This window comes from Rhinopithecus bieti, unplaced genomic scaffold (genome assembly GCF_001698545.2).
Source record: "Rhinopithecus bieti isolate Rb0 unplaced genomic scaffold, ASM169854v2 scaffold_7049, whole genome shotgun sequence".
NCBI lineage: Eukaryota > Metazoa > Chordata > Mammalia > Primates > Cercopithecidae > Rhinopithecus > Rhinopithecus bieti.
Window position 1 is genome coordinate 1,912,325 of NW_016805922.1, and position 14,528 is coordinate 1,926,852.

General features: G+C 37.2%; 1 protein-coding gene across 2 annotated transcripts in view; it reads right to left on the reverse strand.

Moving 5' to 3' along the window:
* The window catches only part of GRM7 (glutamate metabotropic receptor 7), a 921,273-nt gene that overhangs the window by 52,907 nt on the left and 853,838 nt on the right, over positions 1-14,528 (reverse strand). The window contains exons 9-10 of one of the 2 annotated variants that reach the window (XM_017874164.1): positions 7,483-7,729; positions 1,357-1,448 (exon numbers count right to left, since the gene is read on the reverse strand). In XM_017874164.1, the coding sequence (XP_017729653.1) occupies positions 1,378-1,448; positions 7,483-7,729 (318 nt within the window). In that variant the 3' untranslated portion in view covers positions 1,357-1,377. The remainder of the gene's footprint in view (positions 1-1,356; positions 1,449-7,482; positions 7,730-14,528) is intronic. The other variant, XM_017874165.1, reaches the window with a different exon arrangement.

The window sequence follows — 14,528 nt, forward strand, 5'->3', positions numbered from 1 at the left end:
TCATTACTCTTTGGAAGTACTCTTATCCTGTCTTACAATACTAAATGGATAAAAGAGAGAGAGAGCAAGACATTATTCGTATTCAGAATTCTATTACACAAACAAAGATGGGAAGAAACAGAACAGTTATCTAAGTCCCATGTTATCAATGTAGGAAAGAGAAAGACCAGTCTACATTATTAAGCAATATTTTTCCCCCTCCCGTGGTACGACCTCACTGCTTACTCTCTTGAGATCTGAGAGGTCTCTCTATTTTATAAGTACAACAGGAGGTTCAGAGAAACTCAAAAGAGAATGTTTTACTCAAAGCCACCACATGACTTTAATAACATATTCCATGTTCTCTACTGTATATTTTCCCATAGTTTGGAATGCCCTGTTCCACATGGATGAGGATGCTTGCCATAGCAAGTGTTGTTTTCCACTGTCTTATAATGTTGCTTAGGCTGAAACAGGGTGATGATAATATTCTTTCAGAGTATATTTTCTTTAGTGAGAGCCTAAAGCAATATAAAAGCCTCTGTGGTGAATCCATTATTATTCTTATGCCACCCCACTCATGTGGTTGGTTCACACATCACACAATACATTATCATTTAATCTATTTATTTGAACACCTTTGGCATTTATTGGTATTCTTGGGTATAACCAGCGTTGAAACTAATCTTTAGATCTTTGTGGTCTTTCACTGACCCTTTCTCTGCTTTTGTGTGATGAGTAAAGTTGGTTCAGTGTTTCTCAAAGGCAGAACTATGAGCCACAAATCATCAACATATTATCAATCCCTACCAGCAAACCTATTTATTTTCTGCAGAGAAGGAACCAAGACAATTTTGAGTTAAAGATGGTAAGGTCATTTGTTGCTATTTCAATGGATACTTTTTTAGTGTACACTTCTTTGAAGGTATTTAGTAAAAATAAAGCAGAACAAATATTTCACTAGGTTTGCATTTACTAAGCATCCCCCTTCTCTCCTTGTAGGTTTTCCACATTGCCTTCTAAACCCACAGTAGGAAATCATACATTGAGAAATACTGTGAAATAGTTTCTCACCACTGGTAGTTTTAAAGTAGAGCATGTGTCAGAATGACCAGCAACAGCTCTCTGCAATTACTGGCTAGCTGTTCAGGAAGACAAATGTGTACATACTCATAAACGCATTCTTTAGAAAATTAAGCAGGCATACAACCAATGGCAGCTGCTGGCACTAAGCTTATCAAATAGATCATATTTGAAAATTTATTTCTTCCTATAGATATATTTTCAGGTAATCATGCACAGTTTCCATGGAAACATTTCTAATTCTCATTGGAGACAAGAACACATAAACAAATAAGAATTAGATTGTTTTCTTACCTTTTGGAAAGCAGTCAAAAGCTATACTGTTGGTGGGATAGTGTACCAAGTAACAGACTTTTGTACACTCTTTCTTACTGGTGGTATACAGTCTACAGGAAAAGTAAATATATAGGTATGTATAAAATAAATGTGCACACGATATTACGTTTTATTATTATTATTTTCCTTTTGGGAAAAGGCTGCGATAGAGACCATACACATTATGCCCACACTTTTGATGGGTTCAGTAGCCTTTGGTAGACCAGGTCACCTCAATTCAGGTACCTCTGAACATGGGAGTACTGGTGCCTCTTGAGTTAAGGGAGTTGGGTTTTACTTGCTTGAGTTGGAACAGCTGAGGGAACCAGCCCAAACATAATTTATCTATCAGCTCAGAGCATTATTTTCTTCTTCTTGCCAGCCCTTTTTTCTCAGCCTAGTCCAGTCATGCTGTCCAGCCTGTGTGGTTAGTCCAAGAGGATGAAACAAGTAACATAATGTTGAGAATGTTAGGGATCCAAACAAATGGAGAAGCAAAACAAAACAAGAACCATAACAAATTAACACAGCACAGAAGGGTGTTCTAGCATTTTCTAGGAACCATTATTTGTGTAGAGTTTTGGTGCCCACATCCATTTTCCAGCAGCCTGAGTTTTCTTTCTTTTCTTTTTTTTAAAATAACATACCTCCTTATGTTGACAGTCCTATTTTATGTAATAAATTTATTTTGTTGAGAACAGCACAAGTTGTTATTTATGTATTTTCCTGATTGTAGATGCAAAAATGGTAGCACAAGAAAAACACCATCAGAATACAATTCCATGCCTTATTTTGTATTTTAGGTGCAAATTGTTATTCTTCTAACATGTGCTTCATCATACAACATGTTAATTAGCTTAAACCAGTCTTTTATGTAGTCTATGTCCATTTTCTATCCCAGAGTGAGTTCATTAGTCATACATCTCCACATCCAAAAAAAGGGTTGTCCCTCGCTGTCCACCTGCCTGCCATCTTTAGTTGCTGCTGACCTGCCAGAATAAACTCTCTGTATCTAGCTAAGATCCTTGAAGTATTTCTCTGCACTGCTTGCAGGGCATTAGCTTAGAAAATGGATGGTAGCTTAAAAGAAAGGTAGCTTAGGGCCAGGCCTCTCTTCACTATGCACTGTGATCTTTTACCAAAGAAAGCATGAAAGCCAAAGACAATTTACAGAATATCTTCTGGTTGATACCAGTCCAGGTGAAGAAGGCTGTGGTTCTTATCCACCCATCCCAATAAAGCCATGCTGCCTCTTAGTTAATATTATCCATCCAACTTGAAAAGGATCGTCGTGGCCATCAGTAAGCCATAGCCCAAGCACAACCATGGCATTTTGTTTATCTGGCATCTACAAGTTTGCCATGAACATACATCTGCCAAGTGAACTGTAGAAAGTGCAGGGAAACATTCCAAATTCAGGATGCAGGTGGGAGAAACAGTTTGAGGTACCCTTCTTCTTAGACAGGAATATGAGAAGGCATCATCTTGGCCAGATATACAGCTATCCAAATGAGGCCAGGTTCTTTTAAACTTTTAGCAATGGAAGTCTTATTTGCATAACTAAAATTCAGTAAGTAGCTGAGCTACAGCCCTATGCCCTCTGAGCTTGCTGTTTTTCAATCTAAGTGCAGAGACCAGCAAGAATTGGCCCAACTCTGAATATTTAATATGCCAGCAGTGCACAGATACATTGAAATTTTGAGATTTACTTTTCGTTTATTCCACACATAATGGAGTTTTTCTTTCATACAATGGACTGTTAGCTAAGGAAGCAAACTAACAGGATAATTGTATTTCTTGAGAAAAAAAATATGGTAGTATAAATGTCTTCCTATATTAAGTCAGCAAGCAAATTCATTTTTATGTAGACATGTAGTTGCAGTGTGGAGTTGGATGAGTAGAAGCATGCATGCACCAGATGGCAAACTGCAGTGATGGAGCAGAGCTGTTAAAAATGAAAACACTGAAGATTGAAATACATTGAGACTAAGTGTTTAGAGCAACAATGAATAAGAGGACATTTCTGTTCCACTATTTACTTTGCAGCTCATAGTATAAACTCTACTTCCTCTCAGACATCCTCCCTCAGAAAATATTGTACAGAATTTGCCTACTGGAGAGACAAATTCCTTTTTCAAGTGCATAAGCTGTTTTTCTTTGTTTTTAACCAGTCAGCTTAAATTCAGAAAATAATGTCATTTATCTCTGTTACGACAGTTAAGATACTGGAGATAATTTTAGCTATATTTGGCATTAAACAGAATATTATAATGTTACCTAGCATAGCATAGTCATGTTTGTTTTTATTAATTGAATTTTTCACTATTGTTCTTTTCCTATTACACGCATTTTGCCTTGCTGGGGACTGGTTTTTCAAATGTCATTGCTGTCTATGATGTTACTTTTTCCCTATTAGTGGCTCATTTTGAGATCATTTTAAATGACTATTTGTTTGTATGTTTGTCTTATCTCAAATGTTTTATTTCTTTGGGTTGACTTTGAGTCCTAGATCAGTATCAACGCTAAAACTTTGGAAGCTGTATCTAATGTGGACTCAAATTGAGTTTCCTAGAATAAAATCCTTGTCAATTTCTAGAGCTACACTGTCCAATACAGTAGCCACAGCCACAAGTGTGTGTTTAAATTTAAATGCAATGTAAATGAAGTTTACTTAATTAAAAACTAAGTAAAATAACAAATGTATTTCTTCAGTTGAGTAGCCATATTTGCTTACTCTATTAGACATCACACACACAAAACATGACCATCACTGCAGAAAGTACTATTGGACAGCTTTTGTGCAGATAAGCTCTTTGGATTCTTTTTTGGGACCTTCGAGAGCTGGGTCATCAGAAACCCCAATGTTTGGAGGTACATGAATCTCCTCCTATGTTTTAGCAGATATCTAGTTAAGTTTTCATGGTGTTTTAGGGTGTGTCTACACAATAACAAAAGAGCTAAAGCAATTAAAAACATCTTTCCAACTGGTGGTGAGAAAAGGCTCTATTTTATTTTGTTTTCTGTATTGTTTACCTTGGCTCTATGTAGACACTTAGAGCAACAACAAAACCCTATGAAACTTTTCAAGGAAAGAGATACCAAATGAATTCCAAATGGAATCATTGGAATATAATTTTTGAATTAATCAGATGAGGCCTCTACCTGGGCAGCCTTCTTTGAGCTGAGGTTACTCCTGTTTTTGTAGACAAAACAAGCAATAATACGTTACAGTATGTTTAAAGAATCTCCCACCAAACATCATTATATTCAGCATATACAAACTATATAACCAAACAAGGAAACCAAAAGAGTAATTCCTGCATTGGAATTTTGACATGCCATTCATATTCTAAGAAACAGAGGAGCAAAGAGGAACAAGCGTGGGCTGAAGAGTCAGACCTGGGTTTTAGTCCAACCTCTGCTGTTAACTATATGTGCGGCTTTGGTAATGTTACTTAATCTTGTGAAGCCAAGGTTTCCTCAGTAAAATGAGAATAACAACATCTATTCTATAGATGTACTGTGAGGAGTAAGTGAGATATTCCACACAAAGCATTCCGCGTAATGCCTATTTCAAAGAGTACTTTATGCTAGCATTAGCATTAATGTCAGTGTTAGCATTTTAACAACCAATGTCATACCCAAAACAAGCCTCAACAAGGATTGCACCTTATCATTAAATAGCAACAGTAGTAATGTTTTTGAAAGTTAATAATTCTTAAATAGCATAGTATCGAATTGTCTAAACTCAAAACCTCTAATTTCGTCTTTTTTCCCCCAGTACAATTACTTCCAATTATGTTTTCTGTTTATTGACTTTGAACAGTATCTAGTTAAATTGTGTGTGTGTGTACAAAAATAAAGCTGTTATTGGAATATTTGCAAGATAAAGGTTTTATGAAATGCAAATTTGACAAAACAAACTATAATTAAAAGCCACTAATTATAAATATACAGATATATTTAACAACACAGGTATAGGTATAATAGATTAATAGATGCACACATATGTTCATGTAAATTCTTCTTCTTCTTTTTTTTTTTTTGAGACAGAGTTTTTCTGTTGTTGCCCAGGCTGGAGTGCAATGGCGCAATCTCAGCTCACTGCAACCTCTGCCTCCTGGGTTCAAGCGATTCCCCTGCCTCAGCCTCCTGAGTAGCTGGGATTATAGACAAGCACAACCACGCCTGGCTAATTTTGTATTTTTAGTAGAGATGGGGTTTCTTCATGTTGGTCAGGCTAGTCTCGAACTCCTGACCTCAGGTGATCCACCCACCTTGTCCTCCCAAAGTGCTGGGATTACAGGAGTGAGTCACCTCACCCAGCCGTAAATTCTTCTTTTGAGGATTTAGTTTTATCTACCCTGTGATGTTTAATGTACATTTAACTGTAGCTTTATATCTACTATATCTTAATAAATTATGCTGAAATTTATTTCTAAGCAAAGCTTTTTGCCTCTTCAGGAATGGAAGGACACTGACATTGAGCTGATATAGTATTTTCTAGACATCATATTTTATGATACATTTATGACAAAGTTATTCTCTCTTTTATACATAATTTTATTGAGTTTTAGAAAAGCTCAGTGATTCTTAAAGCCACACGGCTAGTAAATGGAGTGGTTTAGATTTGAACCCAGGTATGTCTCAACCCAAAGCCTCTTCCTACATCACACTGAATGCCACAGCAAGTCACCATCCACTTGCCCTCCTCTCAACTGGCCACTTGCTCTGGAGACACAACACAGCCTATCATTCATTCTGTGCCTCCCTTCTCTCAGTATGTTCCTTTAGCCTTGTCCTAGGATGTTTTGTGTCAAAAGTCAAAGTGGGGCCCACAATATTGTTAATTAACCTTGTTACTTTGTCTACATATATTCAAAATATTTCACAACATTCACTCAACTATTCGTAAATAGAGATAGGTCAAAATCACAGTTCTTTGTGTGTAGTGTTTGTCAGGAGCAAACCCAGTTGGCTTCTTGGTTTTTATTAAAGTTTTCTCTCTTATTTCCAGAGCAAAAAGGATTTCCTCAAGCGTATTTAAAATGGAAACTTCCTTCTGTTTGGCATTAAGCCTTTGACAACAAGATCAGCTTCTAACTGAAATATAATATGGCATGAATGACTTAATGGATAACCTGAAATCCCTTCTGCCTTAAACAGAATAAGTATCACAAATATTTGAATCTGCCTCATTCTACATGCAACTAGCCAAATTATTCCTGGAAAACAAATCTTAAAACTAGTATTTTAAATCTGAAATGTACTCTTACCACCATACTGTTAGTAAAGTTAGCAATTAGGAATTCTAAGCATTTAACCTTTGAGCTGGTCTTGTGTTATTTACAAAGTGATAGCTATATGCCCATTTTACCTGGGGACATTTGTAGGCATGACTAAAGGGTCCTAGAGTTTTGCAGATATGCCATATAATAGCATCTTAAATCCAACGTTTTTTTCCTTAGATTTCTTCCCTAAGGTTTGTCTTGCATAGAATAAAACTCTTCTCTAGTGGTATGGTAGACACTGTTTTTCCCACAGGACATTGTCATGGTAGTATCTGGTCCTGTGTACTTGGATTAAAGTTTGACAACTTTTTCCAATATTTTATATGTTTCTAGAAGACCTGACCAGTAAAAAATAACTTTTTCAACATTCACATGCTAGAGGAAAAAAGTTATGCTTCCAAAATTCTAATTTATTCCAGTTTTATTCCTACCAATACAGTTCATTAGGTATGGAAGTTTCCCTGACAAAAAAAGTTGTTGCCTTAACAGGAAGGGTGCAAGAAAGAAAAATCTGATAGGTGCATTTGTCAGTTGGAGGATTCAGTACCACAGGACAAGCAGCAAGGGAAGGGGGAGGCTTCACACTTCTGAAGGAGAGCCTCCAAAAGCTTCTTTCCAACAAGGAACAAAAATAAAATGGTGGCAGGAATGAGTCAAACTCAAAAGAGCAGAAGTTAGCATTCACCAAGGCAACCCAGTCCATATGACAAGAACGATCACAGTAGTTCTCCAGAGATGCAAGCACACCCACCCCACCTCTTCTTAAGCTTCCTGATGCAGGATGGGAAGATGAAAGAAAAGGAGAGTTACTTACTGTTTGGGTCTACGTTTTCACAGAGCTCTGTCTTGGCCTCACCGTTGGGTCTGTCACTGGGTTTGTGTGACAGCCTCGATGACATGGTGGCTGCTGTGACTACCGCCTTGAAGCTTCGCTTCCGTTTCTGGACATTGAGTTCAGGGTGGAAAATGATGATGTATACTTTCGGCATGTATAGCATCCCCAGCGCCACTGACGCACTTAGGTTCATGGAGATTGTAAGCGTGGTAGTTTGTATGTAGAGCTAGGAGACACAACACACAAGGCACTATTACAAATAAAATGACTGCAGAGGGGGTCTGAACACTTAAAGCGATGTCAAGAATGACTATGGCTAAGCTAAAAGCAATCTTCAGGCATTTTGATAAATAAAAGAAAGGAAAATGACTCTGCATAGTTATTGGAGAGTATATGCATATATTAATTGATTGAATGCTATTGGGTCAATCCATGCACTACAGAAGTCTCCTATATTAAAGTTCAGAGTAGTCTTGCCCTAGAGAAGTCTCCTATATTAAAGTTCAGAGTAGACCTTTAATCATAGTTGAAGGACTTCTAATCAGAGTGTCAGCTAAATATAAAGACATGAAGACCATAGAAATCTGTAATCTTAAGGTATAGTTAAGTTTTATCTTTCATACATATAAAAGAAGGTTCACACTCCATGATTTCTTCCTACATTGAGATTCTGAGGCCTTTTGAGAAGTCTTTATCTTAATATATGTCTCTTTTTATATTGTTTTCTAGAAAGGCATACCTTTTCCCTATCTGCCGAATAGTGAGTTGAGTTTCTCTGAAAACTAAGACCTTCTTGTTTAATTCTGTCTTACAAACCACAAATGACAAGTGAAAAAGACCTAGTGATGTTGGCTTGTCCACTCTTTATATTGTCAAATTACTAATGAGATGCAAAATTGTATTCTGGAGTTGGGTTATTTGCAGTTTGGATGGTGCCCCTATTTCTGTCCTTGTCTCCTATTGTTTCCTCAAGAAATCAGATCAACTAATTGCTTGCTGTCCAGTGTAAATATGAACAATTGATGGTAGAAGAACGTAGGGAGGTGTGTGATCCTTAAGAGTAAAGCTATAGGCAACTTGTCTTGGTCTAGTTGTCTACAATACGCCCTACCATGATCTAGGACTCCACCACCCCACCCACAATGTATTCAGTCATACTTGTGTTTTGCATGACTTCTAAAGGCTATTTAAATGAAACAACCAGCAACCATTGCCTTTTCTGTCCATGGAAGGCCTAGTTCCTTGATAATGGATTCAACTATGGTATTCCAAACTATGCCTTCTTATTGATTGATGATAAAACCCCCATTCTTAAGGGAGTTCACAAGGCCCCTCATGGTTTGTGCTGGCCTACTTTTTTAGACTAATTGTCCACTACTTCCCACCTCCTTGACCCCCTGATCCCCTGTCTTGCCTTCCCAGGGTCCCATCCATTGGTGCCGTCCTTTAGTTTGTGAATGAACTGTACTCATTCAAATAACTTTTCTCCATGCCCCTTTTCTTTATTTTTGTTTTCCTATGTATGGAATGTTCCTTCTTTTCTTCTTAGCACATCCATCCTAGGCTGCTCTCACAGCCTCAAGTCTAGGCCAGCTTCTTTACTGATACACTCTCAAAGGACTTCTTTAGATCATCCGTCTCCATTGCAATTATGCACTCAGTACCTTGATCATTTTTCTGCCCATTTTCCCGCTAGGTCTTAAGTTCCGTGAAGGCAAGATCTGTCTCTCTGGGACATTATTATGTCTGCGAAGAAGGCACTTGATAGATATACAATGGATAGGCTCATGTGTTTGTCTAATGCACACCTTTTCCTACCTATAACTCACTGGTTAAACAGCCTATTTCTAAATATACAAAAATTTCCATTAGACATATTGGCTGCCTGGACATTTCTGATCTTAATTCTTCAAACTGAGGCCATAGTGAAATCAAAGACAACTTTGCCATCTTGGCTGGAAAAAATACAGTTTTCTAGCCAACATTAATTTGAATATGGATGTCTCCAAATGGTTAAAAGGAGCTACCAGCTGCTGACTATAATACCTAATGAATGTAACATAGACAAAACAATGTTGAATTAATGACTCTTTAAAGTGTGAATTAGTTCATACTTTTAAAGCTCATATTTCCCTACTAGCATACCCTTAGACTTTTAATGTCATTCCACCCTGCCAGCCTATACTGTTCAAGAAAGGCTTAACATGGTCATAGGGCTTTATAGACATAGACAAATTTTGTCACCACTATCACTGTACTTATGAGAGATTTGCAAACCATGGCTTAGATCAAAAAGGAAAGGGATGTCAACAAACCTATGGGATCTTAGGTTTTGTTTCTGTTTTTCTGCTCATGACTGAATTTTGCAGTTGATGAAATTATTCAGACTTTTGTTTTATTATTTGTAAGTATAAATTATACATGCATATATGCTTATGTATATTTGTATGTGTGTATACATATGTTTTCTTTTTTCAACTTTTAGATTCAGGGGTACATGTGCAGGTTTAGTACATGGGTATGTTGCGTGATGCTGAGGTTTGGGGTATGAATAATTCCACACCCAGGTACGGAAGATAGTACCTAATATTTAGTTTTTCAACCTACTCACTCTTCTATTAGCCCCTAATGTCTATTGTCATCTTTATCTCCATGACTACCCAATGTTTAGCTCTTCCTTGTAAGTAAGAACATATGAGAGATGTGATTTTCTGTTTGTGTTAATTCACCTGGAAAAATGGCCTACAGTTCAACATGGTTTTGTTCTTTTTTATGGTATAGATGTACCACACTTTCTTTATCCAGCCCACTGTTGATGCACCTAGGTTGATTCCATGTCTTTGCTATTGTGAATAGTGCAGTGAGGACATGTGTCTTTTGGTAGAACAACTTGTTGTCTTTTGAATATATACCCAGCAACGTACATACTTTTTCTTAACAAAGACTACTTAGCAATTTAGGACTCTACAACTATGGTGTTTATTTTATGAAGTGTTTAGTTTCATCATTTTTAAACTAGAGACCATCAAGGCTTTGATTTTCATTTAAAAAATTTTTGCAGTCTCTGGTAACACTTCAAAAATATGTGAAAACTGAAATAAACTTCACTAATCATATTTTTTCTACAGCCCCTCCACCCCTGAATCCTCTTTACACATATAGTGGATAAGAATGCAGATTCTAGAGCTAGCCTATCTGAGTTCAATTCCCATTTACTAGTTTTGTGACCTTGGACAAATTACTTCCCCTCAGCTTCTGCATCTGCAAAATGGGCATAATAGTACCTACCTCATAATGCTGTCTTGCTTGATTAAATAAGTATTTATAAAGTGTTTAGTATAGGGCCTAGCACATAGTATTAATAAGTAATATGTAAGTTTTTTTTTTTTTTTTTTTTTTTTTTTAAAGACTAAGTCTCCCTTTGTTGCCCAGGTTGGAGTGCAGTGGCGTGATCTTACCTCACTGCAACCTCTGCCTCGTGGGTTCAAGTGATTCTCCTGCCTCAGCCTCCTGAGTAGCTGTGACTACAGGCATGTGCCACCATGCCCAGATAATTTTTAGTAGAGATGGGGTTTCACCATGTTAGCCAGGATGGTCTTGATCTCCTAACCTCGTGATCCTCCCACCTCAGCCTCCCAAAGTGCTGGGATTACAGGTGTGAGCCACCACACTCAGCCGTATTTTTAAATAAGTATAGTCATGTATCACTTAATGACAGAAATGTGCTCTAAGAAATGCATTATTAGGTAATTTGTTATTGTGCAACCATCACAATGTACTGACACAAATCTTGGTGGCATAGTCTACTAAAGTCCTAGGCTATACGGTTTAACCTATTGCTCCTAGGCTACAAACCTTTACAGCATGTTACAATACTGAATACTGTAGGTAATTGTAACACAATGGTATTTATGTATCTAAATATAGTTAAACATAGGCCAGATGCGGTGGCTCACGCCTGTAATCCCAGCACTTCGGGAGGCCGAAGTGGGCAGATCACCTGAGGTCAGGCATTCAAGACCAGTCTGGCCAACATGGCAAAACCCCACCAGGTGTGGTGGCAGGTGCCTGTCATCCCAGCTACTCAGGAGGCTGAGCCAGGAGAATCACTTGAATCTGGGAGGCAGAGGTCGCAGACAGTGGAGATCACACTACTGCACTCCAGCCTGGGGGACAGAGTGAGACTCCATCAAATAAATACATACATACATACATACATACATACATACAAAGAATAAACATGATAAAATATAATCTGTTTATCAAAATCTCATTATGTGGCACATGACTATATGTAGGTATGAAGGCTAAGAAGGCTTTAGTCTACAGAGATCTCAGAGGTATTGGTCCACAGGGACCTGCTCCCACTAAGCCTAGAAGGGAAGCTAGGCTACTGACTCTTTGGCTTTTGGTGAGGTGGGAGGCTCACATTGAAGTTATGAGTTTTCATCCCACCATCTTCTTTAGTACATTCTTTAGTAAATTACGGCATGTCTATATTTAGTCCCATGGTTGTTCTTATTTTACTTGATGCTTATTTTATAATGCACTACCGTGTTTAAGGTTAGGTATTTCACATCACTTTCCTTTATTTGTAATTTCTTTAGAAATGTAAAGCAGTTGATGATCATTATCACTTCCTTTTGTCAAAGTAGAGGTAAAGGACTTCTTATGTACAGAGTTTTACTGAGACCAAGGGCTGTCCTCCAACTGAGCCTAATTTGATTTTGGATGTCGGAGGATCATCCCCAAAGGAAAAAAAGAGCTTCCCCACCCTGGCCAATTATGGATGGCCCAGGCCTGTGGGGAGGACATAGACTGCCTTGAAATTTCCATGTCTTGATAATTAAGCCTTAATTTTATCATCAACCTAAATGAGTTTTCAGAATCCAGTTTCCACTCCTGGGTTAAATGTGGCTTTTCTAACACCCACTATGTATAATTTAGGTCAAATAACTGAACAGCATTTAGATAAGGAATTCAGAGCCAAGCCAGCAAGAGTTATGTACAGTATTCTAAAATACTTTTCTTAAAAGTCTGATGTGCAGAACCCACAGCTATAACTATTCTCTCTGTCTTTCAGTTTTATGAATTATAAAATGAAAACCATAATAGTTTGTACCTCCTATGGTCATTGTGAAGAAGTAACCAATTAATATATGAAAATTGTTTAGCAGAGTGCCTAGAAAATAAGTACCCATGAAATGTTATCTGTTAATATTTATTTTCTGCCAGGTTAGGTTTCTGGGGTTTAGATCTAAGGATAAGGCTTTCACTGTAACCACTTTATATATTTTAAACTTTTTATGTATAGGTTATTAAGTAATAATGTTTATAAAATCCACTCCTATTCATGTCTAGCCAGATAGAAACGTACCAGCAAATATTCTATTAAAGTGCACAAGGATGTGATGAATTCAATGCCAGGCAAAGCTCATTTGAACATGTTCCATGCCATTTTTTCATCTTGGCCTAAATAGTTCATTGTTGGATAAAATATGAATGCATATCACAAGATGCCTTTATTGCTTTATAAAATCGTGTAACATTTAGTGCTGAGTTCCTTGTCTAATTTTCAATTGATAGAATGTTAAGAAATTTGAAAACTTGTTAGATAGTGCTTACAACCAACTCTGGAATTTGCCAACTCTCCTGTGTAGGTTTCAGAATCAGTTTAATTGAAGAATATTCTGATAGATTTCAAGGAAATCTGTTAATAATTGTAATAATCATGGGTCTTCAACTTTGAAAACCAGAGTATTCTCAGTACCGTTCAAAAAAACAAAAGGAAGTCAAGAAAAAAAATTCACACGGCACAGAGATAGATATAAGACTAGAACTATCAGGAAAAACCCAATTTCACATTTTTGAGAAATCGTGTTATTACTATTGATGTCTTTAATAATTATTATATTCCATAAAAATGATGTAACAATATATGAATACTAATGAATCACCACTTTTATCTATAAAAATTTAATTTACTCAGAAAAATGTTATGCAGCTATTTCATGCTGTCAGACCACTGGTTTAGGGGATGATTAATGCTTGACCATGTTTGTTAGATCACTGTTAGCTGTAGTTTTCAGATAGGCTGTATATGAAATACCTTACTCTTCCACTACTTGTACATTCATCCATTTATGGGTTCACCTTTTTTTATTTTTAGTATTTTTATGTTTTTAAATCTGATCAAACTTAAACCACACTAAGTTCACCATTTTTATTGAGATACAAGTGCCTGGACTGGCCCATGTGTTGTACACACAAGGGTGAACACGCCAGGCATGCTTCCCGCCATCAGAGAGCTACATTCTAGTTGCAGGAGGAAGGCAAGAAAGACATCTATTGTATAACATGGTGACTATAATTAATAACAATGCATTATATATTGGCAAATTGCTAAGAGAGTCGTTTTTAAGTTTCCTTACCACACACACAAAAATATGTGAGATAAATGAGTATGTTAGTTTGATTTAGCCATCCCACAATGTACACATATTATACAATTTGTATTTGTCAATTAAAACATAAATATTCAGCTGGGTGCTGTAGCTCACTCCTGTAATCCCAGCACTTTGGGAGTCTGAGGCAGGCAGATCACGTGAGGTCAGGAGTTCAATACTAGCCTGGCCAACGCAGTAAAACCCCATCTCTATTAAAAATACAAAAGTTAGCCAGGTGGGATGGTGGGTGCCTGTAATCCCAGCTACTTAGGAGGTCAAGGCAGGAGAATTGCTTCAACCCAGAAGGCAGAGGTTGCAGCAAGCCAAGATCGTCCCACTGCATTCCAGCCTGGGTGACAAGAGTGAAACCCCATCTCCAAAAAAGAAAAAATAAAAAAATTAAACTACTAAAGAATTCATGATGCAATAATTGCTCACTAAATCATTTCTTCATAGTGTATATTGTCTCTTGCTTTTCCTTTCTCTTGTAGTGCCCTCTGCTCACTGCTCTGCCCCTGATACTCTTGTTATATTTGATGCTCAATCCACAGGCATCCTCTACATAAACCATTCCCCATC